Source organism: Camelina sativa, chromosome 8 (genome assembly GCF_000633955.1).
Source record: "Camelina sativa cultivar DH55 chromosome 8, Cs, whole genome shotgun sequence".
Classification (NCBI taxonomy): Eukaryota; Viridiplantae; Streptophyta; class Magnoliopsida; order Brassicales; family Brassicaceae; genus Camelina; species Camelina sativa.
Genome location: NC_025692.1, coordinates 3771979 through 3787630, shown reverse-complemented (window position 1 = coordinate 3787630; position 15652 = coordinate 3771979). Strand labels below are relative to the sequence as shown.

General features: G+C 35.6%; 4 protein-coding genes and 1 pseudogene across 5 annotated transcripts in view; 2 read left to right on the top strand and 3 right to left on the bottom strand.

Moving 5' to 3' along the window:
- LOC104706012 (GPI ethanolamine phosphate transferase 3-like) overlaps positions 1-1973 on the top strand; it is a 6815-nt gene extending 4842 nt beyond the window's left edge. The window contains exons 16-20 of the mRNA XM_019228302.1: positions 114-433; positions 535-715; positions 1326-1482; positions 1574-1657; positions 1741-1973. Coding sequence (XP_019083847.1) covers positions 114-433; positions 535-715; positions 1326-1482; positions 1574-1657; positions 1741-1836 — 838 coding nt within the window. The 3' untranslated portion in view covers positions 1837-1973. The remainder of the gene's footprint in view (positions 1-113; positions 434-534; positions 716-1325; positions 1483-1573; positions 1658-1740) is intronic.
- Positions 1889-4024, bottom strand: LOC104706013 (protein SET DOMAIN GROUP 40-like). Its single transcript, XM_010422131.2, has 6 exons — positions 3833-4024; positions 3602-3752; positions 3366-3497; positions 3131-3271; positions 2743-3036; positions 1889-2636 (listed from the first exon to the last, which is right to left on the bottom strand). Exons 1-6 carry the CDS (start codon positions 3982-3984, stop codon positions 1992-1994), a joined length of 1515 nt encoding a protein of 504 aa, XP_010420433.1. The 5' UTR covers positions 3985-4024; the 3' UTR covers positions 1889-1991.
- LOC104706011 (phytoene synthase, chloroplastic-like) lies at positions 8653-11960 on the top strand. 2 transcript variants are annotated; one of them, XM_010422126.2, is made up of 7 exons: positions 8653-8970; positions 9397-10013; positions 10100-10150; positions 10601-10773; positions 10880-11115; positions 11294-11486; positions 11583-11960. In XM_010422126.2, the coding sequence occupies exons 2-7, from the start codon at positions 9557-9559 to the stop codon at positions 11751-11753; spliced, it is 1281 nt and encodes a 426-aa protein (XP_010420428.1). In that variant the 5' UTR covers positions 8653-8970; positions 9397-9556; the 3' UTR covers positions 11754-11960. The 2 variants fall into 2 exon arrangements, with proteins under 2 accessions (XP_010420428.1, XP_010420429.1); XM_010422127.2 differs by lacking the exon at positions 8653-8970 and adding an exon at positions 8993-9142.
- LOC104706009 (glutathione S-transferase F12) lies at positions 12230-13290 on the bottom strand. The gene is made up of 3 exons (XM_010422125.2): positions 13029-13290; positions 12896-12944; positions 12230-12808 (listed from the first exon to the last, which is right to left on the bottom strand). The coding sequence occupies exons 1-3, from the start codon at positions 13173-13175 to the stop codon at positions 12360-12362; spliced, it is 645 nt and encodes a 214-aa protein (XP_010420427.1). The 5' UTR covers positions 13176-13290; the 3' UTR covers positions 12230-12359.
- On the bottom strand, positions 13887-15536 carry LOC104706008 (annotated as a pseudogene).

The window sequence follows — 15652 nt, the reverse complement described above, 5'->3', positions numbered from 1 at the left end:
CTTGGGATAGCTCTAGACCTTCCAGCATTGACTTATGCGATTGAAATTGCACCAATTGTATCAGTGGTTATACTCATTTGCGTGCTCTACATAGCGATTGCTAAAACACCCAGTGAGGGGATGTGGAAGTATGTTACTGTTGGTAGTATGATAAGCTACTTTTTGATAGCATTGCTCTGGGCATCAGAGAGCAAGATATTTGGTTTGGATGGTTTACTTCAAGTGATTGGAGGAAGAAACCGCATCCCACAAACGGTTTATGCAATCGGATTGGTGCAACTCTTCCTTTTAGCTTCAGCCCGTATGTTTTGCGCAGGCGAGAAGAAGTATTGGGCTACCAGAACTGTCGCTCTTGTCTCTGCTTGTAGCTCGCCAGTAATTCTGTTGTCGGGGAAGCAAGGATCACTTCTGGCATTAGCATATTTGCTTGCTGGTACTTTTCTCTTTCCACTTGATGATTCTCAAAGCAAAAAGCTTTACCACAAAGATAGCAATTTAGTATTAAGGTTTAACTCTGTGGTTATTTCTATGTAGGCTATTGTATAATGAGGCTGGAAGGTGTAGAGAGAATAACCAAATTAGATAGACAGAACAAACTCTCAAAACTAAATCCTCTCTGTGTGATGCAATGGAGTCTTCTTTCTATATGCATGTTTTTCGCCAGCGGGCATTGGTGCGCCTTTGATGGCCTCCGTTATGGAGCTGCATTTGTTGGGTAGGTCCAAGTTTCATAAACTCAGACTACAATGGAGTCTTCTTTCTATATGATGGTTTTGCTTACATCTTTTCTTCAGGTTTGACGAGTTTGTGCTTATACGACAAGCGATCCTTTTGACAATCGAAACTTTTGGATTCTCGATCATCCTTTCTGTATTTGGACTTCCTATCCTCTTACCGATCCACTCTCAAACTCCTCAGGCTCATANGCAAGGATCACTTCTGGCATTAGCATATTTGCTTGCTGGTACTTTTCTCTTTCCACTTGATGATTCTCAAAGCAAAAAGCTTTACCACAAAGATAGCAATTTAGTATTAAGGTTTAACTCTGTGGTTATTTCTATGTAGGCTATTGTATAATGAGGCTGGAAGGTGTAGAGAGAATAACCAAATTAGATAGACAGAACAAACTCTCAAAACTAAATCCTCTCTGTGTGATGCAATGGAGTCTTCTTTCTATATGCATGTTTTTCGCCAGCGGGCATTGGTGCGCCTTTGATGGCCTCCGTTATGGAGCTGCATTTGTTGGGTAGGTCCAAGTTTCATAAACTCAGACTACAATGGAGTCTTCTTTCTATATGATGGTTTTGCTTACATCTTTTCTTCAGGTTTGACGAGTTTGTGCTTATACGACAAGCGATCCTTTTGACAATCGAAACTTTTGGATTCTCGATCATCCTTTCTGTATTTGGACTTCCTATCCTCTTACCGATCCACTCTCAAACTCCTCAGGCTCATAGCCAAAAACGCCACCAGTTGTTCCAAGTAAGACATCTTCATATCGATCCATTTTTCGTTTATTCTAGTAGATTCAGTGACAGTGTGATATAATCATAATTTTTTTAATCCTCATCAGATGTATATGCTCTTTGGAGTTATATCAGCTACTACAGTCACAGCTACAATTCTCTGCGTTACCATCCAGAGAAGACATCTAATGGTAAGCACAGCAAGATTCATTCAAGCCACAAAGGTTCTTGTGTTGTTTCTGTGACTAAAACATTGCTCTCATGGTCTTTGCAGGTGTGGGGTTTGTTTGCTCCAAAGTTTGTCTTTGACGTTGTTGGTCTGATTCTTACTGATCTTCTCATCTGTTTGGCTTCAGCTTACTATTTTTGATACATACATGCAATTGATGAAAGATGTAACAGTAGCTTTTAGCAGGTAGTTCTTTTTTATTTCTTTACGAATGTAATAACAATTACAGAAACCATATTTTTGGCATTGACAGATTACAAAAGATTGATTTCTATTCACGTTACAAATCTCTAATCCTATCTTTGAGTACTTAAGAGATTATTCATTTTCTCATTACAATAAGAGATGCAATCTGCTAGAGTTCTCTTGTAGCTTAGCCTCCACTGCACGGACAATCTCCATTTGATCATCATCCTGTTAGTTCTCCTGGAAAATTCAACATCTTTACCAGAAAATCCAATAACATCCCACAAACGATTCACATCGAGAAAAGCGCGCATTTCACTGCCAAAAGCTTCTTTTTCTTTCTCCTCCAGAGGCAATTCGGGATCTTGGAGCTTGTCAATGTTATGAAGAAGCAGAGTGTCTTCTGAGACAGAAGTTGGCAGATCCCTTAAAACACTTCCACATATCTCTGACATCCACTTCATGACTAGAATCTCATTCTTGGCAGATATCTGAGATCCAGCGTAAACAAGACGCATCACCGACTTGTCACGCTGGCTCTGTGGGATCAGCCACAGTCTCAACGTTGATACAAGCGCAAAGGATGGCTTACCGTCTTGATGAATGTATAAAGAATCTTTAGGCCATGAAGAAGCTAGAGAATAAAGGCTGGTTTCTAGAGGAATAAAGACTCTGTCATTTGAGTTCTCTTCTAACATAAACCCATAGTGCTCAAGAAGCTCTAGATTTGTGTAAGTACCATAACATAGAAGAACCTACACCCACAAATAGAATCCTCTCTCTTTAGTATCTTCTCTACTTATATGCTTCCGCTTCATTAGTTTCGCAGCTAAAGCAAAGCTAGTTAAGAAGAACTTGTACCTGTTCTCCTAGCTGATAATTTCTTCTTGCATAAAGACAATAAGCATTGGCATCTTCCTCGAATCCACCATCTGTCAGCCTTTCGGACTGTGTCTCAACAACAAGTCCTGCTTCCTCATTATTCCTACACTCATTAGTAGTTGAAATAGGTTGCGGGGATGATGTCTGAACCGCACTCTCAGGACCTTCTGAGTTATTCGAATCATCCCCAGGAGCATCGTAGTTAAACAAGTCCCCCACAGGACACAAACACCCAGCACTATCCCATGGTATATGCAGCGTCCGTGAAGAAATCTTAAAACAGGAGAGTTTACACACAAAGCTTTTCTAATCAACTATCCTCGATTTCTCGAACAACATTCAATTGACAGATAAGAAGTATTCTTACAGTAGCAGAAGCCCAGAGCCATGCTTGGAAACTCTGAAACTTTGGCTTGAGATACAACTCCTTCATCAACGTAACAGCTTCCTTCCACTCAGACTGACACTTAGCTGTGGCTTTCTCAGTAATCCAAACAGCATCTTCCACCTAAGGACATGATCAGAAAATCCCATTTTTCAGAGATGAATTCACCAGAAACAAAACAAAACACAAAGAGTAATAGTAGTAGTAGACACAGAACTTGTAAAGCTTGCTTCTCTAGTTCCCCAAATGTAGCCAAGAGATCATAGTCACGAGGTAAATGAACCAAGTAAGGGTACCAAAAAGACTTCTTCCCTTTGCTCATTTCATACAATAAGCATACACTCAGTATCTGCACATTTCGACCATTGTGTGGGCAGGTTTTTTAAAGATATTCTCAGTTACAAAAACAGAACACATTCAAATAGTCAGAGACTAACAAAAAAAAAGGAGAACCTGAGTCGAAGAAAGTGATCCATGGAGATGAACAGCATCGTTCAATTTTTGATCTTTAGCGACCATTGATTCAGTAGTCATCAATGCGTTTCTCGGGACTTTCAAAACCAATTCCCCTTTCTTGAGCTCACGAGCAGCTCCCAATCCTCTCCTAATTCCATCAAACCAAGCAATGAGATGACCAATTTTAATGATTTAAAGAGAAAGCATATCGATTTTGATTCTACGCACCCGCCGGCGAGAGGGAAGTCAGCGACGGAAAGGGAATGGCCGAGACATGAATCGCGAAATCGAGAAGAATCAATTGAATCTGAAATGCCAATATCTGCTGCCCAACGCAGGAACGTCTCCATGGTTTGGTGTTCTAACTCCATAGTTCCCATTCTCCATCGTCTTCTTCTTCTCCTAATCTTCCTGGGGTTTTAAAACCCTGATTCAGTGAAAATTACGGAAATATCCTCAAGCCAGTCTTTTTGAAACGTGGCGCATTGACTTCAACGTGCCGTGGACTTTGTCAATTTGGTTAAATCCGGTTTGGTACGAATCAGGTAGATCCTCAATGGGATATTCTGGTTTATCACTCTCCCAGATCCATTTTGGACTGAAGGCAGCACAACAAAAAATTTGAGGTTGAGAGTTGTGGAGGATGTTGAACAAATTCAGACCTCCAATTGATACTTTCATTCACTAGATACACATTTTTTTGGTCGAAACGAGTTTAATTTATATATTCATGCAATTTCTATAGATTGATCACTATGACTAAATATTAGAGTTTTAATGGTAACAACAGTCAGAATGGACAAATCTAACACCATACTAGACTTTTTTTTTACTATTCATCAAATACAGTTTACAATAATGTGATTTAAAGAAAATAAAAAGAAAATCGTTGTGTACAAATAGAATTGTTCTCTATCAGTTCATTGTTTATCCTGTTTTTAGGGCAGATTTGACCGTCATCACCATTAATTTATATGTAGCGTTAAGCAACGAGACAAAAAGAAACATAAATATACTTTTTGTCACGATATTTTGTAATTAATATGATGATATTCGGTGGACCAAACCCGGTTACATCAAACCATCATGAGTGTGTGTGCCGTAGGATAGACAGAAGAGAAAGTACGTAGGCGACAAAGATAAGTAGAAACTTAACAAGTACAACGAATATGCAGAATACAGAGCAAGGCATATTCAATTTTCTCACGGCTAAAAAAGAAACTCGTACCAAATCCATGTGGTGGTGTTGGGATTTATTACGCTAAAATGCCAAACCCACCGTTAGTAGAATTTAATGGTTTGAGTAGATGATTGTCGTTAAAACACATGGTCGACTAGTTTGTGCCATCCATAGAAATTGATAATGAAGTTTAACAATTCAAAAATTGTAAGTCATGCATTGATGGAAGATACATAATTATGTTATTCCATTTTTCTTGTTAAAAGTCATAGTAAATCTGATTGATTATAAAATTACTACTTTGACTTGTTTCCGAACCACTTCACAAAATTATTGTTCTTTTTTCTTGTCCCCGAATCATTACGTTATAGTAACTAACTACTTAAAAAGTGGGAATTAGCTATTTCAGAAAGAGAAAATTTGATATACAAAATTATAGGTTAAGAGATATGATGTTTTAATTGTAAAAATGCACACGATGGATTCGTGCATAGTGCCAAGTAGAGTTACGTGGCTGACTCTATACGTAGCCATTACCGAGTTATTCTATTAATATATTACAACTTTCTCTAGACTATTTTAGAAACTAGCTAACTAAAACTCGTCAGCAACAAATAACTAAAATCTAAAATATTCAGGGAGCAAAAAAGAAAGAGAAAAAAAACTTGCAGCATGAAGTAGCACTACGTGTCGAGTCATGTAACCATGTAAATGGTGAGTACGATCCAATTCCTTGGTACTTTTTATAATAAAACCTAGTTTAATAAAGGAATAAATATGATTTTAATATATAAAACGATAAAACTCCAATATAGGACTAAAAAAAATTATGGGCCACGAAAGATGATAACACAATTTACGAGTACACGTTTCCATTTACAACAATGTCTCCATCACTCGCCAAACAATCTACTTAGTACGTGAGATGTTTGACGAATTGTATCGAATCTTAGTGATGTTATCGTGAATTTCAGCGAACAATGATATTATTTAAAATGTGAAGCTTTCTAATTTGAATTTCTACATTTAAAATATTAAAAGATTTGATTTTCAGCCACTTAGACGTAAGAGTTGTTATAATTTTATGTCGTAAAACTGAGCCAGTACTTTATATATGAATAGCAGATTCAAGTATGTTATATTTGAATCATATGCTAGCTCAAGACGTTATTCTAATTCTCAGTAACCCATAAGCGTGGTCCGCTCTCCAACCGTTCTATGAAGACGACATAGCATAATATTATATTAGCATGGCCAAGCCTCCAACGCCATAGCTAACGACAAAGTAGGCAAGTTCTCACTTTCTCTAAACTCTTATGATTTGTAGATTGTACACGTTAGTACCAAGACGTTTTCATCCATTTGTTGATTGAGGCTGATTAATCATGTAAATTTGTAATCGATGAAAATGAATTAAATTGAGTACGTAAAAACAAAAAGTGAGTACTGAGTCACTAATTACCAAAACTAAAACAAAAAACGTTTGTTACAAGAGAATGTATATTTCATACAAGATACGGAGAATATACGGAAGAGGCTACAGCAAATATGAATGTGGGGGACAGAGAGAGAGGTAAAATACCAAAACTAAGAAAACTACAAACCTTCTGGACATAACAGAGGTAGGTCACTCCATATACGAGAGGAGAGAGAGAGTGAGGGCCGGGCCAAGTTGGCGAAGAGAGAGTGGGACACAAATACCGCCGACTAAGAAGAGGAAATCTAACTTTAAACATCGTTTACCAATGAAAACTGGACACGTGGAAAAGCAACGTCGCCCACTTTACCCTCCGCACTTTGGATCTTTTTTCTGATAAGCTTATCGCTCTCCCATTGGGCTGTCGACGCCACGTGGCATCTCTCTGATCTCTCTTCTCTTCTCGTCTCACTAATCCTTTTTTACCCAAACTGGGCATTGGCCCTACCATAAACCCTCTTTGTCCCTTCCTACCAACAATTAATTTAATTACAATAACTTATACTAGTAGTATTTTTTTAATAAACTCTTATTTTTAATTTTCTCTTAATTAAATAGTGATTGATCCCATCTCTCCGCAATGTGTAAATGTCTCACTTTTTTGTTTTGACAAAATATGTGTGTCACGTTCGTTAGTTTGACTCCATGAGAGCTTTTTCAATCTTTTTGTTTTAGGCTTTTTTCGCCACCCAAATGTTTTCATTACAAAAAGAAAAACAAAAAAATATACATTCTGAATGAGTAATGTAAAATCCATTAAACAGTGATGTCAAGTTTCCTACGCAATCTCCTAGTAATCCAAAAATATGTTATACGTCGTTTACTTTCCGTAACACAATCAATACACTCTTACCGTGATTATACCATAAACCACAACACACATTTTGTTTTCCGTTGATTGGATATTATACTATAATATTTAACCAAGTACTAATATATAATTATTTTAAACATGATTTATCCATTAAACAACATATATGTTTCATCACTAACAGTCTGTATCACTATTTTCACACACAAAAATTGATGATATAGTTTCTATTTTTGTATCTAAATATCGTCAACTTAAACCTATGCATAATTATATATGCTCTCAAAAGTGTATATTTTAAATTACTTTAAAAATGCTTAAAACCATATTATTTTAATGTTTAGATATTATACTATAATATTTAACCAAATACCTATACATATTTATATTAAATACGAGCTATCCATTAAATGACATATATGTTTCGTCAGTAATACTCTGTATCACTATTTTAATATTGTATGTATATATATGTTAAAATTGATGATGTAGTTTTTGTTTTTATATCGAAATATCATAAACTTAAAACTATACATAATTATATTTTTCTCTCAAAAATTGTGTATTTTAAAATACATTAAAAATGCTTAAACCATATATATCTAATGTTTAGATATTATACTATAATATTTAACCAAGTATCGATACATATTTATATTGTATACGAGTTATCCATTAAACGACATATATGTTTCGTCACTAATACTTTTTATCACTATTTTAATACTTTATATATATATGTTAAAATTGATAATGTAGTTTTTGTTTTTGTATCAAAATATTATAAACTTGAAACTATATATAATTATTATTTTTCTCAAATATGGTGTATTTTGAAATACATTAAAAATGCTTAAAACCATATATTTCTGATATTTAGATATTATACTATAATATTTAACCAAGTACCGATACATATTTATATTGAATACGAGTTATCCATTAAACGACGTATATATTTCGTCACTAATACTTTGTATCACTATTTTAATACAATAGGTATATATATGTTAAAATTGATGATGTAGTTTCTGTTTTTGTATCGAAATATCATAAATTTAAAACTATACACAATTATTTTTTTTTCTCAAAAATTGTGTATTTTAAAATACTTTAAAATACTTTAAAATGTTAAAAAATATTTTATCTAATGTTTGCTTAAGACATTTATATATATTTTAAAAAAGTTTAAACTATATTTATAAATATCAATCTACATGACTACATTTGCAAACATATCCTCCGATCCGGCACTCAAATGGTAGAATATCAAATATATAATTATATATGGAAAACAAAAAGGTTTCTATAATATTTTAGATTTCATTCAGCTAAAAGGAGAAAACGGGTTAATTAGGTAATTGGATTTTTTATAATAAGATCTTAACCTTTATTAGTATACTTATACAAAAAGACTATTAAGGTTGCATACACGACACGAGTCACCCCCGAGACACTCTCCTCAGTCAAAAATTAAATTAAAATATACGCAAAAAATAACGACTTTTGTATTTATTCTGGCTTCTCATTAAATCCCCAGAGTAAAAAAAAAAAAAAAAAGGGCATAGAGATTAGAGAGACAAAGAAAAAATTGAGTGGGTGAGATTTTATTACGATAGAGGAAGAAGAGACATCTCTTTTCTTCTACTTGTGTGTTGTGTGGTGTGTACATATGTATATATTACAGCAAGCGTTTGAGAATTTTCTGACATTAATGGGTCAAACCTTTTTCTCGTCTTTTTTGATTTGCTAAAGTATTTGAAAAATCTCATCCTCTTCTTCTTCATCTTTCTTCAACGTTCTCACCACAGTACTACTACTATATCTTCTGCTCTTTTAGAGAGATAGATAGAGAGAGAGAGAGAGAGAGAGAGAGAGAGAGAGAGACAACAACAAAGGTTAGGCTTTTTGTTTACATCACTCGTTTTCTCCCGTTTGGTTACTCTGTCATGTGATTCCACTATATAGTTTTTATACTTTTCGGCTCTTCTTCATTTTCTTATTATACCTTCTCAAGTCTCAACCTTTGATAGATAAATTCACAACGAAACCCCAATCTTGATGAACCCAGTTGAGTATTTTGTCAAACAATAAAGGGTTTTGGCTTGTTTTTGTTTTTTTTTTTTTGTTTTTCCTCTTTTTGTGTTTGTTCATTTGCTTTTGAAGATCTTCTTCTCGTTATCTGTTTTTTGTCTCTTTGTTATGAAAAAACCGATTGCTTCCTTTGTAGAAATTAAGGTTTTTTTTTTTTTGTTTTCTCGGCTTTGTATAGAGATCTCGATTTCTCCTAATCAACTCGCTTGTTTGTTTTATTCAATTTGCAGGAAAGCTTTGAAATTTACCAGTTTGATCCAAAATCAAATATTGGGTTTCACTGAAATTTTTGGGATTTTTGATTCTTCCAAGTGGAAGAAACAGAGTAAACAAAACAAGCAAATCCCAAGAGAAAGAAGAAGCAAAAAAACAGAAGTTGAGATTTTGAGTATGTCTTCTTCTTCTGTAGCAGTGTTATGGGTTGCTGCTCCTTCTCCAAATCCAGACCCGATGAATAATTTTGGGTTGGTAAGGGTTCTAGAGTCTTCTAGAATCCTCTCTCGTTGTCAGAATCAGAGACTTAACAAAGGTATGAGGAAGCAGACAACAACAACATGGAGCTCTTCTTCTCTTGTTACGAACCCAAGAAGAAGAAGTGGTGTTGTGTCTTCAAGCTTAGTTGCAAGTCCTTCAGGGGAGATAGCCCTCTCATCTGAAGAGAAGGTTTACAATGTTGTCTTGAAACAAGCTGCTTTGGTCAACAAACAGCTTAGATCTTCTTCTTATGATCTTGATGTCAAGAAGCAGCCTCAAGACGTTGTTCTTCCTGGTAGTTTGAGTCTGTTGGGTGAGGCTTATGATCGTTGCGGCGAAGTTTGCGCCGAATATGCTAAAACGTTTTATCTCGGTTAGGATCTATTCTCTCTTCTTTGGCTTTGGTGTGATGGAGACTTTGTATGTTTGGTTTCTGAATCCTAATGTTTCTGTTGCCAGGGACTTTGCTTATGACACCCGAAAGGCGAAAGGCTATTTGGGCTATCTACGGTGAGTTACTGCATTGTCATCATTGGTTTTGATTGTAGGACAAAGTGATGCTCAAAGTAGACTAGAGATTAAGATTATATCCAATCCCAAAACATTATCCATATGTTATAAACTTAGAATCGATCACTTGCTCTCTCAGTCTTGGTTTGCAAGAAGTTGTAAGAAGCTGAAATAGATTCCTTGGAACATACACACATGCTGAAACATAAACATCTCAAGTTAGCTTGTGTTTAAGATAAGCTCCATGACGCACCTAGTGTAAGCTTTCAGGATTAAGAGCCAAGAAAATTGAATAGCTTAGTTACTAATATGGGGTTTAATGGGCTTTCTAGGCCCAATAGTCTTAAACTCTGGAGATTAACTTATGCGGAACAATGTTAGCTCTCATGACCTTTTAAATGTTTGATTGGTCTCATCTTGATGGTTTTACTCTGTTTTTTTTGTGTGCAGTTTGGTGTAGAAGAACTGATGAGCTCGTTGACGGGCCTAATGCTTCACATATAACTCCCATGGCGTTAGATAGATGGGAAGCAAGGTTAGAAGATCTTTTCCGTGGCCGTCCTTTTGATATGCTTGATGCTGCTCTTGCTGATACAGTTGCTAGATACCCGGTTGATATTCAGGTCAGTCAGCCTCACTCTGTCTTATCATACTTTGCTGTTTCATTTTACAGGTCAAATTGCATTCAATCCTTATAAAATCTTGATCTAATGTTCGTTTGTCTTACAGCCATTTAGAGACATGATCGAAGGGATGAGAATGGACTTGAGGAAATCGAGATACAAGAACTTCGATGATCTCTACCTTTACTGCTACTATGTCGCGGGAACCGTTGGTTTGATGAGTGTTCCAGTTATGGGAATCGATCCTAAGTCGAAAGCAACTACGGAAAGTGTTTACAACGCTGCCTTGGCCCTTGGGATAGCCAATCAGCTTACCAACATACTCAGAGACGTAGGCGAAGAGTGAGTCTTTTTGTTTTCCTTTACTCTCAAGCTTTGGTTTCTTGGTTTCACATATCGGTTTCTTGATTCACATGTCTCTCCTAAAACAGGTTTCTTGATTCACATATCTCTCTTAAAACTGGTTTCTTGATTCACACCTCTCTCCTAAACTTGTTTTGCTCTCTCTCTCTCTGATCAGTGCGAGAAGAGGAAGGGTTTATCTACCTCAAGACGAATTGGCTCAGGCTGGTCTCTCAGATGAAGACATTTTCGCTGGTAAAGTCACTGATAAGTGGAGAAACTTCATGAGAATGCAGCTTAAACGAGCAAGAATGTTCTTTGATGAAGCTGAGAAAGGCGTCACCGAGCTCAGTGCTGCTAGCAGATGGCCGGTAAGTGTCTTTACAGCCGCAAGTTTACCGTTTACATTTTTTCGTTTTCTCCACAGAATTATTTTTAACACTGTAAGCTTGGCTGCAATGTTTTAGGTATGGGCGTCGCTGCTATTGTACAGGAGAATATTGGACGAGATTGAAGCCAATGATTACAACAATTTCACAAAGAGAGCTTACGTGGGGAAAGCCAAGAAAATTGCAGCATTGCCGTTGGCTTATGCTAAATCAATACTAAAGACTTCAAGTTCAAGACTGTCGATATGAGCGAGAGCTAAAGTGGGAACAAACAACCTAAGAGCGCTTTTTGTGATTAAGAAAAATCTTAGGGTCGAATTTATCATGTTAACTAATATTATTATTATACATATTAATCCGGGAAACCAAATTCTTATAATGTTACATTCTTTTTCTGTATGTAAAAAAAGTAACTTTTTTTAATTTTGTTTTAGTTATCAAATTCTCTTGGCTTAATGAGGGAATATAAAGTTTTTGGTTGAAGAAATAGTTATTGTGATTTATATACAAATAAGTTAAATTCGAAAACTAGTATCATGGTACGAAAACAAACTATTGCCAACAACGACACTACTACAAATTACTATACTTTTCTGTTTTTATCATGAAATTATTCGTTATTCATGAGTGTAAATTGAAACTTTTTACTTAGTAACAATAAGCCTTAATTAGTTTGTCTAGTAATGCATGCATGATAAACAGTCGTGCTCCGAAAACACCATCGATTCTTCAAACGTAGATTGATTTTATTATTGAAACTTTGAAAGATACAATACAGACAATAAAAAAAAACAGAAAATACTAAAGCGTAATTGGTTCCAATCATCATAGTATCTATCATACATTCGAGCTAATTCAGTGACCAGCCATCTCCATAAGCTTCTTCCAAGCCGGTCTAGCGCTAATCTCTTCCCACCACCGGTTAAAATTCTCCCGAGCCTTAACCATCTGGATTATATCGGTTATACTCATCAAGTACCCCATCGCCGGCATGTGAGTCAAATCAGCCATAGTGAATTCTTCACCAGCCAGAAACCGGTTCGAAGCAAGGCGGTTCTCGTATATGTCCAAGACCACTCCGAGCTTCGTTTTGAGCTCCTCGACCAAAACGAGGTCACATTCTTCACCTAACCTAGGCTTGATGATTAGGTTAACCACAATGGGATGGGCTAGAGCGTTGAAGTAATGGCTCTCAACGTCGGCCCACTGGTCCACAATGGCTTGGTGCTCTAGTGACTTGCCCAAAAGGTTCGTGCCTTGGTCTGCGTACTTGGTAGCGTAGTATCTCGCAATGGCTCGTGATTCTTTGCCAAATTTAAAAAACACTATATATAAATGATAGTAAAAATAAATAAAAATTTGTAAAGTGATGTTAATTAATAGGATGTTACCAAAAAGCTTGAAATCTCCATCTTCTATAGCTGGAACTTGACCAAATGGCTACAAGAAAACAATAGTTATATTGGATATACAAAACGTACACACGATTTAATTAGTTTATGAATTTTTTTGCTAATTAATTACCTGACGAAGAAGATGTTCTGGTTTTTTCTGCTCTAGTGTATCAAGATCTATATGAATAATCTCGAATTCAATTCCTTTTTCGAGAAAACAAAGCAAGACTCTTTGTGGGCAAGCTGCCGTTACCTGTCCGTATAGCTTCACAACCATTACTGTATAATTTTACAATAGATTATTGCTATGAATAATCAGAAAAACAAACAGATATGGTTTTCTATATGCTTTTAAAATGTTTTTGTGTATGTCGATCTTATTTATAAAATGAGAAGTGGGGATATTGTTGGCATTTTATTAGACTCAAGATAGTAAGAACTGGTTGTTGTGCGGGTTGGGTAGAGCATGTGGTGGTTGTTCCACTAACGTACGGTGGATAATAATATACCCTTCACATTTCTCTACAAACTTTAATATATCAATAACGAAACAATTCACAGATGATGACATTAGGCCCATTTCGATACATAATTCATATTTGTGTCAAATTTTGATTTGAAGTTACAAACTTAGGAAAATAGATTTGATTAGTTAAAAGAAAACAAAAGTTTTAGTTCAATTCGGTTTACGATTTTGCATTTTGCGGTTCATTCGAACAAAGAAAAAAAGAAAACAAATATAATTTGTTTCTATTCAAAAGCACGTGCCAAACCGTGTGTGGTCGGACCGGTGGATAGATATTACAAAATATATGGTTTCCAAAATATGAAAATGTCACCTTACCATACAATACAATCTTTTTATTTAGGGTCAAGATTGTTTCAGACGAACACTTCTCCATAACCATTTTTGAGGTTTGTTGACTAACAGAAATGAGAAAGAAACAAAGAAGAAGAAAAAAACTACACAAGCATAATAAGTGACGTTTTTAGGGTCCCAAAGGTTTTCTACTTCCAACAACATTAGCAATCATTACAGAGTTTCACAGTCTTTAATCTTCTCACATACAAGAATCACAAACACAATCCCTTTTTATCTATATGCCCTCCTAAACCTGAACGTGCTTCACAAGCAATGCCTTGTCTGTTTTAAGTGAGCTGTCTCCTCATGAACAAAGACAGGATCTTCTACTCTCTCTGGAATCTGAGCCTGGCCCAATTCTATACCTGCTCCTTGGTTCGCCGGGGTCATTGTGGCAGCAACATCATGCTTACTTCTTGAGCTCAAAGATAAATAGTAGACAATCTCGAGGGCAGTAGTAACAAGCGAAAGCACAGCACCGATAGAGAAAACGCCTGGTTTCACAATGTAGCAAAAGTAGGGACCACCAAAATCCGTTGAATCCTCGGTGTGTTCATCGTTGAATGAAGCTCCAGTAAACAGCACAAGGAAAGCTATTACAAAAGTGAACCTAAAGCAGTGCGAAATCATTAGCTGTAAGCATATTACAAGTAGGAAACTTACAGCAAACAAAGGAACAAGAAATGATGAGAGAATTACCAGGAAACAACAAAGCAGATTAAGGAGATAGAAGGACCTTTTCTATAACAGTAAGTGACTATCATGTGAGCCATCATCAGAGAGAAAGCTGAAGTGAAGCCGAGAGAGATCGTAAGTTCTTGGATAGCTGCATTTTTTTATTGAATTTGTTTCGGTGGTAACCTTGACTTGAGATCTCTGTGTCGATTTAAGACAAAAATGAGAATAAACAAACTTTTAGACCAAGTTTGAAACGTTACACAAAACAAAACCAGATACAAACCATTGGCTAGGAAAATACACAAAAAAAAATGTTTCAAGAACTTACTAACAAACAACTTAGTTCAAGAGAATATCATTAAGTTTAAGTAATGTAGAACTTCGTTCATTTACATACACTGCAGAATCCTTATGACTAATCAAAGATCTTTCAACTTAATCGATCAATACATAAAACTCAATTAAGAAAGGCTATAACTTTGTTCTATAAACTGAATGTAACATGATATTATTCCAAAACCCATAAATGAATTGTGAGAAATACTTAGGAACAAATACTTTGTTTAAGTGGAATTTAGGTGGAATGTGACAAATAACATATGAATACATTATGCAATTACCAAAATATACCAACATGACACACCAAAAAAAACAACAGTATACCACATAGTATTTATAAAAAGAAAAGAAGACAAAACCCACAATAAATACAACTTCTTTAGAGAGAGTTCTTATCTATATCAGCCACCATATAGAGATTGAAATTAACCACTCAAAATCATGAGACAAGTCACTACAAAACAGAAACCCTACAAAAGTGATGTGTCAAAACTCAAAAGGGAAGAAGAAAGAAACCTTGACTCGAGTAGCTTCAGCGGCGAAGGCAGTAACAGCTGATAATAAACCAAGTAGAAATAAGACACAACACATCACAACCTTTCTCCTCTCCATATCTGTCTCTCACTCCCAACTCCAAAAATGCTTCCTTTTGTTTTTTTTTTTCTTTTTAATTCTCTCTATCCTTCCAATTTTACTGTTCGTCTTCGTTTGTAAGAAAACGTGAAGTTGGTGACAGACCCATTAAATTCCGTACTTACTTTTTACGTCAGCCAAGTCAAAAGTAGTCTTCTTTGTTTTACATTTCACTCTCTTATAGATCCACGCGTGTTGGTCCTTTCAATTACTACTTTTTTTCTTTTTCTTTTAAGCAAACT

Coding starts and splice junctions, on each gene's coding strand:
- LOC104706009 (XM_010422125.2), bottom strand. CDS start 13,175: ATGGTTGTGAAGCTATACGGACAGGTAACGGCAGCTTGCCCACAAAGA. Junction 12,945..13,028: donor CAGAACATCTTCTTCGTCAG/GTAATTAATTAG, acceptor GTTTTCTTGTAG/CCATTTGGTCAAGTTCCAGC. Junction 12,809..12,895: donor TGGAGATTTCAAGCTTTTTG/GTAACATCCTAT, acceptor AATTTGGCAAAG/AATCACGAGCCATTGCGAGA.
- LOC104706011 (XM_010422126.2), top strand. CDS start 9,557: ATGTCTTCTTCTTCTGTAGCAGTGTTATGGGTTGCTGCTCCTTCTCCA. Junction 10,014..10,099: donor TGCTAAAACGTTTTATCTCG/GTTAGGATCTAT, acceptor TTCTGTTGCCAG/GGACTTTGCTTATGACACCC. Junction 10,151..10,600: donor GGCTATTTGGGCTATCTACG/GTGAGTTACTGC, acceptor TTTTGTGTGCAG/TTTGGTGTAGAAGAACTGAT.
- LOC104706013 (XM_010422131.2), bottom strand. CDS start 3,984: ATGGGAACTATGGAGTTAGAACACCAAACCATGGAGACGTTCCTGCGT. Junction 3,037..3,130: donor GGCTCTGGGCTTCTGCTACT/GTAAGAATACTT, acceptor TCCTGTTTTAAG/ATTTCTTCACGGACGCTGCA. Junction 2,637..2,742: donor ATTATCAGCTAGGAGAACAG/GTACAAGTTCTT, acceptor TTGTGGGTGTAG/GTTCTTCTATGTTATGGTAC.